Here is a 15946-nt window from a genome sequence, read left to right as displayed (position 1 = left end):
TGGGCTCCTGGGCCTTTCTTGGTGCCGATAAGCCCTGTGAAGTCCTGGCCCTTTGTGCCCTGCTCTGTTCTCGGCTCCTGCCTAGGCCCTGCCCCAGAGATTCGTGTCACTCGGTCCAGTGGATCCCAGACTTTGAGGTTTTTAAAAGCTTCCCAGGCGATGCTGGGGTGCCCTGGATTGAGAACTACTGCCCGGGGGCCACAGCCCCTCTCCTCTAACCTAGAAGTCCCCACCCTAGAATGGACACAAGGACAACGGACCATCAGAGACTGGGAGTGGGCAGCGTCCAGAGGCCACTTCTGGGGTGGAGAGAAGTGCTGCGGCAGAAGTCAGTGCCCAGCGCAGCAGAGCAGCACGGGCCTCATGCACAGACGTGCAGCCGGCGGCCAGGCCTTCTGTGTCCTGAGCTGAAATTCATGCGAAGGAAACTGTTCTTTCCTGTTAAGGGAACAGCTTAGCGGGGATAGAGGTACTGAAGGACCTAGGACCACACCTCGGGCTAAAGTCCTCAGAAGGTGGCAGTGAGAGACAGAGTCACCTGAGATGATCAGGACGGCGTTCCTTCTCAATGTGGCTTCACAGACGGAAATTTAAAACATTGATTGTGGAAAATAGAGAAGAGCTCAAAGGGGAAAATGAAGCCTAGAGGCCCACTGCTGTCTAGGATCCCACATCCCCACTTTGTCACCTAATATTTTCCCTTAATTTTTAACAGCTGTGTGATGTGACAGGTCTAGTTTAACCAGTCCCCTTAGTTTTTCAATATCGCGACAGCACTGGGTGAACATCCTGAGTCAGTTCTAGCAGACAGTCACACGTGGTAGGAACCCTCTGTGGCATGTGGAGGGTGTCGGATTGGAGAGCAGCAGTGTCCTCAGGAAGCCCTTTACTCAGAAGCACCTTCACATATTCTTCCGACCCTGAGATGCGTGTCTGAAAGCGGGTTTCTAGAACACTGACAGATGACAGAGCAGGACAGACACTTGGCTCCTAGGGTGCTCTTTTCCTACCGGGGGATGGCCTGCAGGCTAATGGGCGGAGAACAAAGGGCTCCTGATCAAGACAGGCCAGAGGACAGCAAGAAAGCACTCTAGCTGAAGATATTTACAGATGGGAGCTTGGGAAAATGGGAAAGGTGCCAAACGACAGAAGAGAAATGCCCAGGCTTCCAAAGAAAAAGGCGGACCCCAGTAATTAGAGAGAAGCCCTTGGAGCTTCTCAGCAGCCTGTTGAGCACATGGTGTTGAAGCGATGGGGAGAGAATGCAGGCTCTCTGGGGCCCCGGTGACAGATGTGGCCATCCTGCAGTTTTGCTGAGGCTGCGGGCATGCGATGCTAGGGGTTGGTCTGGAGACCTTCGGCCGGCGCGCTCCCTGGTCCTGTGGGTGTAGCGCAGTCACCACGCTATGGGCAGGGAGGACAGGGAGTTGAGGCAGTCTGACCTGAGTGTCTCTCTCAGGATTCCCATCCCAGCACATCCTGGACATTTAATTCCTTAACGAGAGGCAGGATAGCACAGGGAGGAGGGGGCCTTTGGAACCCTGTCTGGCTCCACCAGAACCAACACACACTGCGCACGCTCACCCCTTCTCTGAGCCTCAGTGCCCTCGTCTGTAAAATGGGGCTTCTGGGGCTTATGTGAGAGGCTGCATGGCTGTGGTCAGCCCAGCGCCTGGCATGTGGGAGCCCTAGACAATTATCAGCTCTGGGAATACTCTCCGGAGGCAGCACAGCTTCTGCTCCGTTAATAGGTGACCTCCAGAGACTCCGCCCCGTGTAGACTCCACCCCGTGTAGACTCGGGGCCACGTGCACTCACAGTGTCTTCTGATCACTCACTCGTGGCCCAAAGCCAAGTGCAGCCGCTGGACCGCAGCTCCTCCTCTCTTCCTGCTTTCTTCCTGCTCCTCCCCCTGCCTGGGGAGCACAAAAAGCTGATTGTAAGCAAATTCCTGGCCTAGCACTGGGCAGAAATGGCTGTAAGCGGCGGAGGTCTCGGCAGGGCCGTGGGCGCCTCTCTCCGCCCAGCGTGGAGACGAGCTCACTGGGAAGCGAGGGGACGCCTGAAGCCTGAGTACGACGCGGTGGTGATAGGAGCAGGTAAAGCAGGCTGAGCCAGAACTGAGGGGCGGGAGGGCAGCCCCGCTCAGAGGCCTGCAGGGCTCCTTCGAAAGCCCCTCCCTTCTTTCTACCCTGAGTACAGGCTGGCCAGGAGTGGGGGCGAGAGCAGAGGCTGTGGTGGAAAGCCCACCAGTCTGCAAGCAGGCACTGGGGTTCTGGGACTGGCTCTGCCATCGACTTGCTGTGTGGTCTGGAGCAGATTCTTGCCCTCTCTGGGCTTAGGTCTTCTCATCTAGAATGATAGGGAGGACTAGGTGAGCTCAGGGGTTTCCATGTATCTCCTGTGAAATTAGCTAGTTGCCACCATACCCTTGGAAAGCATAGGGTACATAAGAGTTGGAAAGAAAGAACCCTGGAATGACAGACCAGTGAGATCCAAACACCAAGTGCCCTGAGTTCTGGTTACCATCCCCTCATCACTAAGGTCACCCATCCCCAAAGGAAATGGGAATCACAAATCGTAAGGGGCATTTGGGAAAAAAGAGAAATAAGTCACAGAGATCCTACTGCACGTCGGCCGAGGGTGACAGCGCCCCATTGCCTTGCAATCTGGCACGTGGAGGGAATCTGCCACAGTGGTCCTGAACACGCCGCTGACCCCCGGCCTGCCGAGTCTCCATCTGCCGGGTGATTATGTGAGGCTGCAGGCCAGGACCAGGTTGCCTTCCATTTACACTCCCAGAGGGCCTGAATTTCAACTGTTGACATTGTGTCCAACCGGTCCATTGTCAGAGAGACAGTGACAGGACTGAAAGAAGATGCTCACCATCCAGCTCGAAAGCCGCATCCCTGTTCTGGCATTTCTTCATTTTTGTGTGAACTAGGAGCAGTCATGGTTAACAGCCACCTCTCCAGGGAAAAATGTGTGCATATACATACACATACGTAAGTTTATTCTAAATACTGAAATAAAAGAAGTATAGCACACAGTTTTACAAATAAAATAACAATACTCTAAATTCCAGGTAGCCAATGGATTCTCATCGAATTTCTGTGGTTTTTGCCAAACTCAGTAGCCAAGCTATGGTCGCAATTGACAGATGAGGATAGATCCAAAAGGAATGTTGTTGGATATTTTCGTTTACTTTGAAGAGCAGAACAAAAGTGAAACAACGAAGATTTATGTCCAAACTTCACTCCTTCTTCAATGACGGGAATGACTGCTTGATCAGATAATATTTTTCCAATACTGGAAGAATATTTTCTCAACTTATGTGCTATTCGCAGTGTAACAGCAACAGACACAACACGCTGTTAGGTTTAATCCGCATTATTAGCATTTTCTCCATCACTTTCTTAAGTCGAATAGTCAACAAAGTAATAAATCAAGCTCTGATGTGTGCTGTTTGCTGAATTCCATGGCGTGAATACTCTCACTGTGGCCTGTTTCAAGTTGCCAGCATGACGTTGCTGAATGTGAATTTGGGAGCGAGACGCAGCAGAGCATCCTTACATAGTGTGGCTGCCGTACGGATCCATGGGGGACTACAGCCACAAGAGCATAGGTAATAGTAAAATGTAGTAAAATAATTAGGCAGTGACAAGTTTTGAGTATTTATGACTTTTAGTTTTAATATTATTTATTCTAAGTTGATATCATTTCATTTTTAACAATGTCTGTGTCCGACAACCAGCTCACAAGCTTCCCAGGCTGGAGGAAGCCAGCTCCAGCCCCACTGGCTGGGCTCAGTAGATGGAAGTGCCCCAGGCCTCTGGGCCTCAGAGAAGCCGCATGCCTCTTTCTGCTCCTGGTGACAGCCCACCCTGCTGTCTCCTGGCAAGGAGGGTGGACCCTGGGTCTCATCTCTGCATCCTGGGAGCCACCTTGAAGGTGACTCTGCTTTAGTCATTGGACTGAATATGCCAAAGCATGACCCAGGAGCTTATTAAAAGGCAGTTCCTGGGCCCTGTATCTGGTGATGAGGGTTCCGAGGACTGAAGATGACTCTCAGAAGTCAGCACATCTAACTGACACTTTGAGTGGATCAGATGCAGGCAGCTGCAGCCCACACGTCCCAGAACCTGAGTGCAGAGCAGCTTCTCTCAAGAGCCCCGCGTGCCTGCTGCCTAAGGATCCCCGGAGTCAGGGCCGGGGATTAGAGGAGCCTGCAGCTTATGACCCCTCCAAGGGGAAAGGGGAGGTCACCAGAAGCCACAGGAGGGCTCAAGACTGGGGATGGGGGGGATGGTGGAGGAAGGGGGGTCCTGAGCTGTTGGATCCTCAGGCTTTGTCATTTGAGTCTGTTTGTGCGTTTGTGGGCTTACGTGTGATGACTGAACTGGACCCAGTTGCCTGGAAGACTTTATTAGTTTTCCAAGATTTATGATCAGCACTAATTAAAAGACAAATAGCTATTTATTGCAGGTCTGCTAGGGCTCAGGTGCTTTCCATATATGTTGGTGGTTCTCCCTGCGACACTGCTAGGTCCAGCGTCCTCTCTGGTTTACACTCGAAGAAGCTTGAGGCTCAGGGCGGCTGAAATGACTCTCCAAGGGCCGCGCCCTGGTAAACAGTGGAAGCCAGGGGGAGCCCAGGACGGCCAGCCTTTCATCTGTTGTATGGATTTGAGAGCAGGGCTTTTCAAACTGCAGGCTGCAATCCATGTATGAGTCCAATCAGCATATTTTTAAACTCTCTTATGAAAAATTTCAAAAATATGTAAAAATAATATGTCAACCAGCATTTTAAAAAATGAAACATAATCAAATACATCACATGCTTATCACATGTTAAGAGTTAATATTAGTTCATGAAGCTTTTGCTTCTGTGAAATACATTTATATGTGGGGTGTGGGCCAGAAAACGGTGTAAAAGGCATTTCTCCCCGTGGATCATGGTCAAAGAGGTTTGAAAAACTCCATTTTAGAGACTCCTTTAATGGAAGAGAAGTTAGCTCAGTGACCTCTAAAATTCTGGGAGTCTCTGTGTGGAGAATTTAAAATAAAGTCAGCTCAGCCATGAAGAAATCCTTCATGTGGGTCATTGCTTCCTCCTCTTTATGGATGTTTGTCAAATTAACGGTGAGCGTTTTATTTGAGTCAACACTGGGTTCAGGTCGGTACCCAGAGAATATAGTCATCTGCTGACATCTTTGGAGACTCAGAGTGACCTTCTATCACCAAGGAGAAGCATGAGCCAAGTGTTCCAGACGAGGCCTGCCCCACCTCCCCCGAAAACGACCGGGGCCTGTTCTCTGCCGAACAAAAGATTCTCCAGCAGCAGCTGCTCCTTCTCCTGAGTAAAGAAAAAGGAAGCCGGCTCAAGCCAAGGGCCTGTGAGCTCGGCTTGTGGGTCTGAGCCCTGCCTCAGAGTGACCTGGGAGCTGGTGAGAAATCCGTTCCAGGTCCCCGCCCCCAGCCTGCTGAGTAGACACAGGAGGGGTCTGAGAATCAACGTTTGCAGGAGTTCTCGGGTGATCCTGAAACTTCTCAAAGCTGGAGGGCCACTCACTCCCAGTGGGACATGGGATCCCAAGCCAAGTTCAGGGCTCCTAACGCTGGGACTTTTGGGAGGAACTTTATACATAAGACAGATGAATTTGCCCAGTCAGCGGGCACTCCTGAAGCACGCCTGGTTACTGCAGCTCGCACGGAACCTGTATGTGTTGACTTTATTTTTGGACCATTCCTATTTTATTTCGGGAGCACTGGGGATTAACAAAGACAAACCCATGTGAGTAAAGCTTTCTGGGGCAAAGGCTTTTGCCCATTGTGAACCACACTTGGGCAAAACAGGCCATGCCTGACAGCAACCGTCCACGTGACCAGCACTCACCTGACGGCCAATGATTTCATACTAGACGAGGACATCCAGCCTCAGTGTACCAGCCACACTTCCCTTCTCTTCTCTGCCAAGGAAACTGTGACGCGCGCTCGACAGTCACCGGCTCATCCCCAGCGAGGGAAGCCCAGCGATGCAAGGCTTCGTGCGATGGCTTTCGTCTGATGACCATGGATTTCTCCCTGCCCCTCTCTCCAGCGTGGGGCCGCTGGCCAAGCCAGGGTGACAGGACTGTTTTCAAGCCAGGGCAAGAACACAGGTTTTCTGACTCCCCATATGGCATCGAGCTAGATGCTGTTCCAACAGCCAGGGACAGGTGGGAGAGTCCCCCAAGTTTCTGCTGCTCTCCAAGACCACACTCGTCAAGGAATGTGTCTGCCCACTGACCAGTGTTGGTTTCCTCCCCTCTCCCCGTCTCATTGCAGGACACAATGGGCTGGTGGCTGTGAGTACCTCCCCCTCTGCCTGCTTCACCGGCCCTGGGCGCGTGGCTCTCAGCAGGCGTGTGAGGAAGCGGGCAGGATGAGGGCCACGGGAGAGAAGGAAGGAGGCTAGTCCCTCTCCCTGGTGCCAGCCGGTGGCTGGGTTGATGGACATCTGCGGTAGTTAGGGAGGATAGCAGGGACTCCCTTTCCTCTCCTCCCCTTAACACACGTGGATTTCCCCCATGACCTTGGGAGAGTCCAGGAGCTTTAAGAAGCCAGATGACGGAAAGGTGGGAAAGCATATGTCTGGCATATGCTGGGAGACATGTTGGAGCCTGGGGATTAGGTAACTGGGGCTGGGGGGCCCTGACTCTGGATTATGAGCAGTCCTTGTGTACAGAGCCCTGTGCTCCCCAGCTGGGTCTAGGCCCCATACCAACCTGGGCCACCCAGCAGCTACACAGTCCAAGTGTACCCTAGAGACGGTGAAGAAGAAGAGGAGGCAGGGCCCCCCCCAACACAGCTGGCTTCTGTCCCAGGCTGAGCCGAGCCAGGGTTACCCAAAGGCTGTGCTTCTCACACCTGAGCCCATGTACCCCTAGGAGGCCACAGCGTGTGCTAGAGGCTGTTCAGGTCACAAGACAAACACAGAACATCTTCCTGAAGCAGTGGCAGCTCTAGAACCTCAGTATAGAGGGACTTAGCAATGTGGGGGCGCTATGAGACTTGTGTTAAATCTTCATACTTTCCCCGACATATCAGTTTTACTTGAACATTTTACAGGGGACATTATGTATCTCAACTGACCAGTAATTTAAAACCTCCATTTTATATTAATATAAACACGGGTTCACCTCCCAGCTCTTCCGCTTTCCATCTGTGAAGGTTAAGGCGCGTCGCTTAGGCTCTCTGAGCCACAGTAAATGAGAATAAAGACGCCCACCCTCACCAAGTTGCTGCGAAGGGAGTAGATGATGTGCTTCGAGGGCCTGCCACACAAAGCCTGACACAAACGGTGGCTCTTATTACTGGAGGTTTCCAGCCCAAGGGAGGATAGTGTCGGTGCCCTTCAGAGACTCAGGCCCAGCCCTGCGGTTGGTGGAGTGGGGTGGCGCCTTGCTGCAGCAGGGAGAGCACAGCGTGCGGACCATGGGGTGTCGGTACAAGGGTGTCAGGAGGCGCCTATTCTAGGGATCGGGCTTTGGTTGGAGGATTTGGGGGAGAGTCTAGGGAAGTCTAGATTGGATGCAGTCAGGAAGCGGGACAACCCTGTGACTGGGCATCTCGATAAATCTTACCTGCAGGGAGGGGGACTGGTGTGAGGAGAGCCGTAATTGGTAAAGAAGCAGCAGTCGCTCACCTTGGCCAAGAGAGAGAGGATGTTTGGTACTTTGTGGGTGGGCAGAGACCTTGTTTTTGTCTGTGCTTAGACAAAACTGTGAAGTGGGCTCGCTCTGTCTCATTTTATCATGGTCTCAGACTCCCCTTGTCCGAGGTTGTCATTCTCACAGGAGAATAACACGGCTTACCCTTGAGGGCCAGGCCATTTTCTGAATGTTGGGGGCTGCTCTTTTTCTTTTCTCATTAGGATGTGTCTGGAGTATAGATCCTGGGTCAGACCATCTGGGTTCAGTTCCCCACATCTCTACTCATCAGCTGCATGAGCATGAGACAAGCTGTTCGCCTCACTGAGCCCCAGTTTCCTCATCTGTGAAGTGGGGGGAATCATAGTGCCTCCCTCCGGCATGGTGGGAGGATGGAATGAGATGGTCCACTGCAGTATCTGGCACACAGCAGTTGCCAAGTGAACTTTCTAAAAAGTCTGACTTCTGAATTACACCATCCCTATGGTCACCTTGGTGGTGCTTGTGGGACCAGCATAGACTCAGGACTGGACTAGTTCCATTCAACAAATGTTTATTGATTTCCCACTAAATGCTAGAGAAAATTTAATAAAACTCCTCCATCATTTGTTCTCCCAAATAAAGCCGTGCTGTAATCATAGCTTCATTCATTGAGCACGTCCTGTGTGCCAGGGACAGTGTAAGCCCCTTTTAGGGACCAGCTCAGTGAACCCTCACAGCACCTGTGAAGCAGGCAAAGTGGGTATTATCATCATCAGCCCCATTTTTGCACACAAGGAAACTGAGGCCAGATGGATCAGGTACTGAGGCTGCCCCACCAGGGGGAGAGGGGAGTAGACCCTGGGCGTCTGGCTCAGCACTCACAGGCAAGCTCCCTGTGCTGCTCTCGGGGCTGTGAGGGAGGTGAGGCCGCCCTCGCCTGGAGGAGATAGGCACCCTGGGCAGGGCTGGGCAAGTGCAGTATGAGTTCACAGAGGCACCCAGGCCCTGCGGGAGGGAAGGCCGCCTTCGGCTGGGAAGTGGAGGGGCAAGAGCAGTCATGTGGGATCTTAGAAGACATCTGGGAAAGTGGGAATCTACAGGGGAAGCAAGGGGATGGCATTCCCAGAGGCGGGAACAACCTGAGCCTAGGGGCCGCATGCTGGCCCTGTAGTGAGGACCCTGAGATGGCAGATCGGCCCCCAGGGATACAGGGAGGGCCCTGTGTGCGCCCCCAGGCGGCGTACCTGCAGAGACTGGGGGTGAACACGGCAGTCTTCGAGAGACGCCACGTGATCGGGGGCGCAGCTGTCACCGAGGAGATCATCCCAGGTGAGCCTTGAGAGGTGGGGGGGCGAGAGGGGGTGACTGCTGGTGACCACTGGTGACTGTTGTCATCTGATTCTGTTTCAGGGTTTAAGTTCTCCCGAGCGTCCTACCTCCTCAGCCTGCTGAGGCCGCAGATTTACACCGACCTGGAGCTGAAGGTAGAGTCCCCCATGGCCCAACAGTGGGGGTGGTTTCCATCTCCCTGCCCTGGGATGAAGGCTCCTACCACGTGCCCACAGTGATTCCCTGCACCTAAGGTCTCTCTTCCACCCAAGGGTTTGTCTACCCAACACAGTCTTCTTGGTGCATTTCCCCAGATGGGCTTGTCTAACCCACCCCATGTCTTAAAATCGGGAAGTTTCACATAAAATCGGACCTCTTTTGAAGAACGAGCCTTGTCAACATCAGGCCCGTGTTCCTATGTGCAGCTCTGGCCGGTGCCTTACATGGGACCGGGTCCCCAGCTGCACCCTGCCCCGTCACTTCCTGGCGTCTTGTCTGGCCCTCGCAGGGAACCTGCCTGAACCCTTGGGCCTCTGAGTTTGCAAAGCTGCCTTAGGACATGAGCCCTCATTAAACTTTAGATCCTGTTTCCCTTCTTGGCGGCTTGAGCAGGAAGTCGGACCCCGGGGACTTTCACTTCTTCTGGCGTCTGGGCTGTTTTCAGGGGATCCTGAGAGCTCTCAGTCTGTGCTTGTTGACTTCTCTTAGTCAGCTTAACCTCCGTCCACGGGCTTGCTCAACTCTGCCCCCACCCTTCAGATTCTTTTCACCCCTCACTGACTCTTTCATAAACTCAGTCATCACGTTCCTGGAGCTCACTTAGCTTCTACCCGCTTGGTGCCTCTGTCACCCATCACTCAGAGAAAAGGGTCCTTTGTGCCGTCTGTGCAAGAAGCTGCGTGCACTTTAGCACCAACTTTGCTCTAAGTTGAAAGTTAGGAATTAATAAGACGTTCAGCCATTGTTCACAGCTCTTTGACTGCTCGAACTGGTTCATGTAGAGGAGTTCTCTGAACTAGATAACTATAGAAACCCACCATAGAAATTATTCTTGAGCCCCTCAGAGACAGAGACACAGAGAGAGACAGAGAGAGAGACAGAGAGAAGAAAGAGCCCATCACCAGCCAGGACTGGATGAAATCTAGCCATGCCCTGGGAATGGGTCACTGCTCTTCAGTCCATACCAGACTGAGGCAGGGTCTCGCAGACTGTGCTGAAGGGACTGCATTTATCCCAAGTGCAGTGGGAAGCCAGTAGAGCTGTTTAATCAGGAAGGGGGGTGATGGGATTTATGACTTTACAAAAGGTCAGTCCACCTGCTGGATGGTGTGGATTGTGGTAGAAGCAGACATGGCCTCAGGGAGGTGACTGCTGCCATGGTTCACAAGATAGTGGCTTGGGCTGAGGAGCAGTGGAGATGGAGAGATGTGGACAACCTCTGGAGATGAGCTGGTGAGACTTGGCAATGGATGGGATGCCAAGGGTGAGAGAAAAAGAGGAACTAAGGGTACCCCCTGGGTGATAAAGAGTTCGCTATGTCAAGAGGAACCAGGCTGGAAGTTCCCCTAGCTTGGAATCAAAGAAATTTCCATCTTCATGTTAGAAAGGGCCCTGCAAGTCTTCCAGCCCCAGCCCCTACCAATGTTTGGACTGGCCTCCACAGAATGCTCAACCTGTGATGTTCCTGCCATCTGGAATGTCTCTGGTTTGGGGAAAATTCAGCTGTAATTATTGGAAAGGTTTAAATCTTCTTTCCTAAATCTTCTACTCACAGATCTCGTTTCTGTCCTCTAGGATTGTCTGCCATGTCGCATTCATTTATTCAGTCAACAGAATACATATTGACTGCACTGTGTCTAGATGCTGGGGATACAGCACTGAGCAAGAGACAATGCCCCTGACCTCACAGAGCTTACAGTCTACCTGGGAGAGATGGGGGAAAACTATGTCATTAGCCAGGTGGCGATAAGTGCTTCAGAGAGAAATAGAACAGGGTGAGGGGCAGGGATGCTGGGGGCGGGGAGACCTTGCTGTTCCGGTGACCTGTGAACAGAGACCTCAGAGAGGTGAGGGAGCTGGCCGAGTATCTGGGAGAAGAAGTCTCTAGAGGCCAAATTCATCAAGTTGCATACATTAAATACATACAGCTTTTTATATGTCAATCATACCTCAATAAAGTGGTTTAAGAAGAAAGAAGTCTCCAGCGGGAACAGTGCGTTTTATTTGTGGGGGTAGCACAGGCCCCTTCTGTTTTATCTGTCTCTCTTTTGAAGAAGTAGATGTGCTCTTGGAAAGTTCTGCATGCTAGTCAAATATTTGTAAATCAAATCATATTTTAAATGCATCGAGGGAACTTCCATTTAAAGTGACCCTGGAGTAAATGAGTCTGCAAAGTAAATAAAATTTTTTGATGTGAATAATTTATCTACCTTGTAAGTATAGATTTTCACATAACCGTTGCTTTATTGTGTCTTTCTAAATTTTAATTATTTATTTCTGAAGTGTGGGCAGTTGTAGACAAGTGCCAAGAGCCAGAGATGTGGTTTTGAAACCTGGATCCACCTCCCAAGGTGACCTTGGACAAGTTATTGCACTTCTCTGAGCCTCTGTTGTTGCAATTGTATGATAAGGATGACGTACTTATACAGTTGTTGTGAGGTAACCATTGTAAACCCTGTCACAGTCCCTGGCAGAGGGTAGTGTGGTGTGGTGTCGTGTGGTGTGGTGTGGTATGGTACGGTATGGTGTGACATGGCATGGTGTGGTATGGTATGGTCTGCCATAGGGTGCCTGAGCAAGAGGATGTTTTATACACTTCTATTAAAAAAATAGGAACCAGGACCACATGCCTTGGGAACCAGCATGCAGGTGCCTAAATGGTCACAAGCACACTCGGAGACTGGTCAAGGGCAGATGCCTTCAAATGTTACCTGTGCTATCTGTGTTCTGCAGAAACACGGGCTGAGGCTTCATCTTCGAAACCCCCACTCATTCACCCCGATGCTGGAAGAGGGTGCAGGGAGCAAGGCACCCAGGTCTCTTCTGCTGGGCACAGACATGGCAGAAAACCAGAAGCAAATTGCCCAGTTCTCACGGAAGGATGCCCAGGTAGGAAAAGTGATCGGCAACTGGTCTCTTTCTCCCTCGCCAGCCGGGGAGCAGCTCCTGAGAGGAAATGGGCGTGGTTGGAGTTGTCCTGGAGCACGTTGTCCAAGGCCACAGGGGCTTGGACAGGCCACCACACCTGCCCTAGAGGGCTCCAGTCTGTGCTAGTCTTTGATCTTGGGCGCTGGGAAGAGAAGGGAATGGAAGACAGTGATTAAGACCAGGGGACACGGGAGACCCTCAAACCTGTGAGTGTTCAGTTTGAGGCCATTGTTCAGGTGACCAATGCCTGCTGAATTTCAAAGGGGAGTCTACCGGTATGTACTTACACTGTATATGCTTTCTATCTCTACTGCTTTCAGACAGAACTCTAGGTGGTTATCAGTATTAAAGCACATGAAGGCCAAAAACAAGGATGAAGGAAGGATCAGAGATAATTAAGGATAGAATGAACTGGATCAGGAATTGAGGACAAGAGAGTTGTAATAAACATTCATTCGATTTGGCATCAATCCTCTGGCAGCCCAAGGCAGGAATGTGTCCATAATGGCATGCAGATCTGGTGAAAGGAAGTACACACACCTGATGGAGAAGGCACATTTTTTTCTTGGGATTGCATTGTAAGGAAATAGTTGGGTAGTTTCCTCTAGATGGGTCATTGAATGTGGTGGGCCTGGTGTGATTGGTTTTGCAGATGTGAACAGATTCTTTGAATGGACGCTTTTTGTGCCAAGCCTAGATACAAGCTGAAGACGTAGCGTTAACTCCTGTCTTGGCGGAGACGTTTTGATAGGAAGAACCTACGTTAATATGATCAGTGTGTGTTGCTTGTGGTTGTGTTAATCTAGTGTTGGGTAAAACCAAGAGAGCCACGGACGCACAGCATATCCCCTCAACCAGTGGTTTCCAAACCTGGCTAATGATCAGCATCACCTGGGAGCTTTGCTTTATTTTATTTTATTTTTTTTGTGAGGAACATCAGCCCTGAGCTAACATCTATTGCCGATCCTCCTCCTTTTTTTTTTTCCCCTTTTTCTCCCCAAAGCCCCAGTAGATAGTTGTATGTCATAGTTGCACATCCTTCTAGTTGCTGTATCTGGGATGCAGCCTCAGCATGGCCGGACAAGCAGTGCGTCGGTGCGCACCGGGGATCCGAACCCGGGCCGCCAGTAGCGGAACGCGCGCACTTAACGGCTAAACCGTGGGGTCAGCCCTTTGCTTTATTTTTAAAAGTGTTTCTCAAATGAGTCTTTTGTGCAGCAGGTTGGAGACCACTGCCTACACCCTCCTCTCCAAATCCTAATAGTCTCAGGTGCACTGGAGAGGATTCAGGACAAGGCCGGGTCCCTGGGCCTACAGGACAGTGGCTGTGACCTTGCATGCTAGTGGCCACAGGAGCAGGAGGCAGAGGCCACATCCCACTGTGGAAAGTAAGGAGCCCGAGTTCTGGTTTTGTCTTTGCACGTTGTCATATTAATGGCCTGCTCCAGAGAAAGCTGCTCAACTTCATTTTTATCAAGACCTCTCCAATGTACTTCAACATGGAACTTTTCTTTATGTAACTGTTATTAAAATTCCATGGCTATCTCCATGAGTCTAGATGAACCAGAAATTCAAAGCTCTGGGCTGAGATTCAAGCTAGAGCCTCCAGTGGCTCAGGCATCCATCCTGCTCCTGTCGCCCTCCAGTGAAGGAGGAGTGTCCTAACCCGGCTGTCGAAATGGATTCTGTTGTGGGAGCTTGTGGGGTGAAGGGCTGCAGGCTTCTCTGTTCCTGCTTAAGACGAGAGGATGTGGGAGATTTGCAGACCTGGGAAGAACAATCAGCGAGCTGGAATACAGGGAAAGAGATCTTACTTTTACCGTAATATATGGAAAGACAGGACAGAGGGAAGAAACTTATAGGCAATTTTTGGTTTATCCGAGAGAGCGCATCCTAAGACACTTGCCAGCTTTCTGTGGCTGACGACTTGTCTTAGCCAGCATTAACCACTTGTCCCTGCCACCGCCCGGTGGCTCTCCTACCGCCCAGGCTCTCTGACCTCCCCTCATGTTGACATCTGTACACAGACCTTGAACTGGGAGTGACTCAGCACAGCCTCACTGAGCCACGTCTGGGCACGAGGCCTGAGGAGCCATCAAGGGTGGGCTGAGATGCAGCAGGCCACACGAGGGCGGCATGGAGGGCAGAGCACAGGGAATTCTAGGCAATGAGGCCTTGACTCGGAGCTCTGTTCCAGGCCTTTCCCAAATATGAGGCGTTCATGAATCGCTTGGCATTAGCCATTGATCCTCTGCTGGACGCAGCCCCCGTGGACATGGAGGCCCTCCTGCGGGGCTCCCTGCTACAAAGGCTCAGGTCGCTCTCCACCCTCAAACCCCTGTTGCAGGCAGGTGAGTCCAAAGTGCAGGCATCAGGGTGTGGGAGGGCCTCCACGTAGTTGAGCCCATTTCCTTGATGATCAGACATAAGCCTGAACCTCCAATTCATAGGGGCTGCCTGGAGGACTTTAGTGAGAAGATCTTAGCCTGGCGTGCCCTGAGACAAAGGCTTCTGTGCAAGCAGTTCATTGAGAAGGGTAATCCCAGAGAAAGTAGCAGCAAAACTGGAAGGAGGGCAAGTCAGTACCAGGGTGTTACTGTGCTGGCCACCACCGTGGGTGACAGGTGCTGGCTCCTGCATGGACCCTCTGAGAAGCCTTGTGAAATGCACATGAGGACCAATCCCAAGAGAAGAAAGGGGGAACATTTATCCATCGGGTTCTGTCCCCCATTGGTCAAAGGCATTAACTTCTGGGCTGTGCATCCATGGGTGCCACGTGGGTTCCTGTGAGTGTCCTGTCAGGGTGCAGAGAAGCCCCAGGGAAGAAATGAAGAGGGACATCTTAAGGTCTGAGGTGAGATGCCGTCAGGTTGCACTGTGTGAAGCTGACGGAAGCCTGCCTGGGCTCGTCACCGTGGCCATAGCTAGAATAAGAGGCACGGGCCAAGAGAGTCTGAAGAGATGCCCCCATACAAGAAGGATGCTAGATTTGGGCTCAACAAGAAAACATTCTGTGGTCAATTAGTGATGTCTGCCATGGGTTTTGAGAAGGGAAGTTTCACCAAGCATGCTATTATTTTCTACCACTCCTCTAGGGTATAAAGTCCAGTTTAGCTGCTATATTCTAGAAAAATACTGAATCAGTTGGCTATGGTCACAAAATTGCTGCATAATAAACAACTACAAAACTCCAGTGGTGCATAAAAATAAACATTTATTTCATCTGCATGGTTCAGCTGATCCCAGAGGGGCTCAGCTGAGCTGGTCTGGTCTCACACGTGTTTGTGACTGGGGCAGATCAGCTGGGGCAGCTCTGCTCCAGGTGCCTCTCATCCTGGTCTTGGAAGCAGCAGCGTCTAAGCAAGGCCTTCTTCATCAATGGCAGAAGCACAGAGGGCAAGCCCAGATGCGCAGGCCTTCAGGTCTCTGATTGCATCATATCTGCAGACATTCTGATGGCCGAGCAATCACGTGGATGAGTCCAGAATCAAGGAGAGGGCAGGTCAACCCACCTGGGGGGGTGGGCACTGCAGAGTTACATGGTAAAGTGTGTGGATACAGGGAGGGGGGAAGGATCAGAGCCGCTAGACTCTGTCACAAATGCCAAAAGTAGACGTTGCCTCTCAGATTACCAGTCCAAAGAGCTTCGTGCAATAAGCATGCAATAAACATTCATGCGGTGAACATTTATTGAGTAACCACTGTGTGCCAGACACTACACTAGGCACTGGGGCTACAGTGGCTAGAGATCATGGTCCCTGCCCTCAAGGCCTTCCTGCCTAGTTACTCTCAGAGATA

General features: G+C 51.4%; 1 protein-coding gene across 5 annotated transcripts in view; it reads left to right on the top strand.

Annotated features, from left to right (window-relative positions):
- Window positions 1-43: 43 nt before the first annotated feature.
- PYROXD2 (pyridine nucleotide-disulphide oxidoreductase domain 2) overlaps window positions 44-15946 on the top strand; it is a 29719-nt gene continuing 13816 nt past the window's right edge. For 2 of the 5 annotated variants that reach the window (XR_009220479.1, XM_058543721.1), the window contains exons 1-3: window positions 6187-9001; window positions 9083-9156; window positions 11954-12109. Coding sequence is in view for 4 of the 5 variants with exons in the window: in XM_058543721.1 (XP_058399704.1) it covers window positions 8653-9001; window positions 9083-9156; window positions 11954-12109 (579 nt within the window). In the remaining variant the exon portion in view is untranslated. Of the gene's footprint in view, window positions 2100-6186; window positions 9002-9082; window positions 9157-11953; window positions 12110-14345; window positions 14500-15946 lie in introns of those variants that run through there. The other 3 variants (XM_058543724.1, XM_058543723.1, XM_058543722.1) reach the window with 3 other exon arrangements.

This window comes from Diceros bicornis, chromosome 6 (genome assembly GCF_020826845.1).
Source record: "Diceros bicornis minor isolate mBicDic1 chromosome 6, mDicBic1.mat.cur, whole genome shotgun sequence".
NCBI classification, from domain to species: Eukaryota; Metazoa; Chordata; class Mammalia; order Perissodactyla; family Rhinocerotidae; genus Diceros; species Diceros bicornis.
The sequence above is the reverse complement of the archived record's forward strand: the minus strand, read 5'-3'. Positions and strand labels throughout refer to the sequence as shown.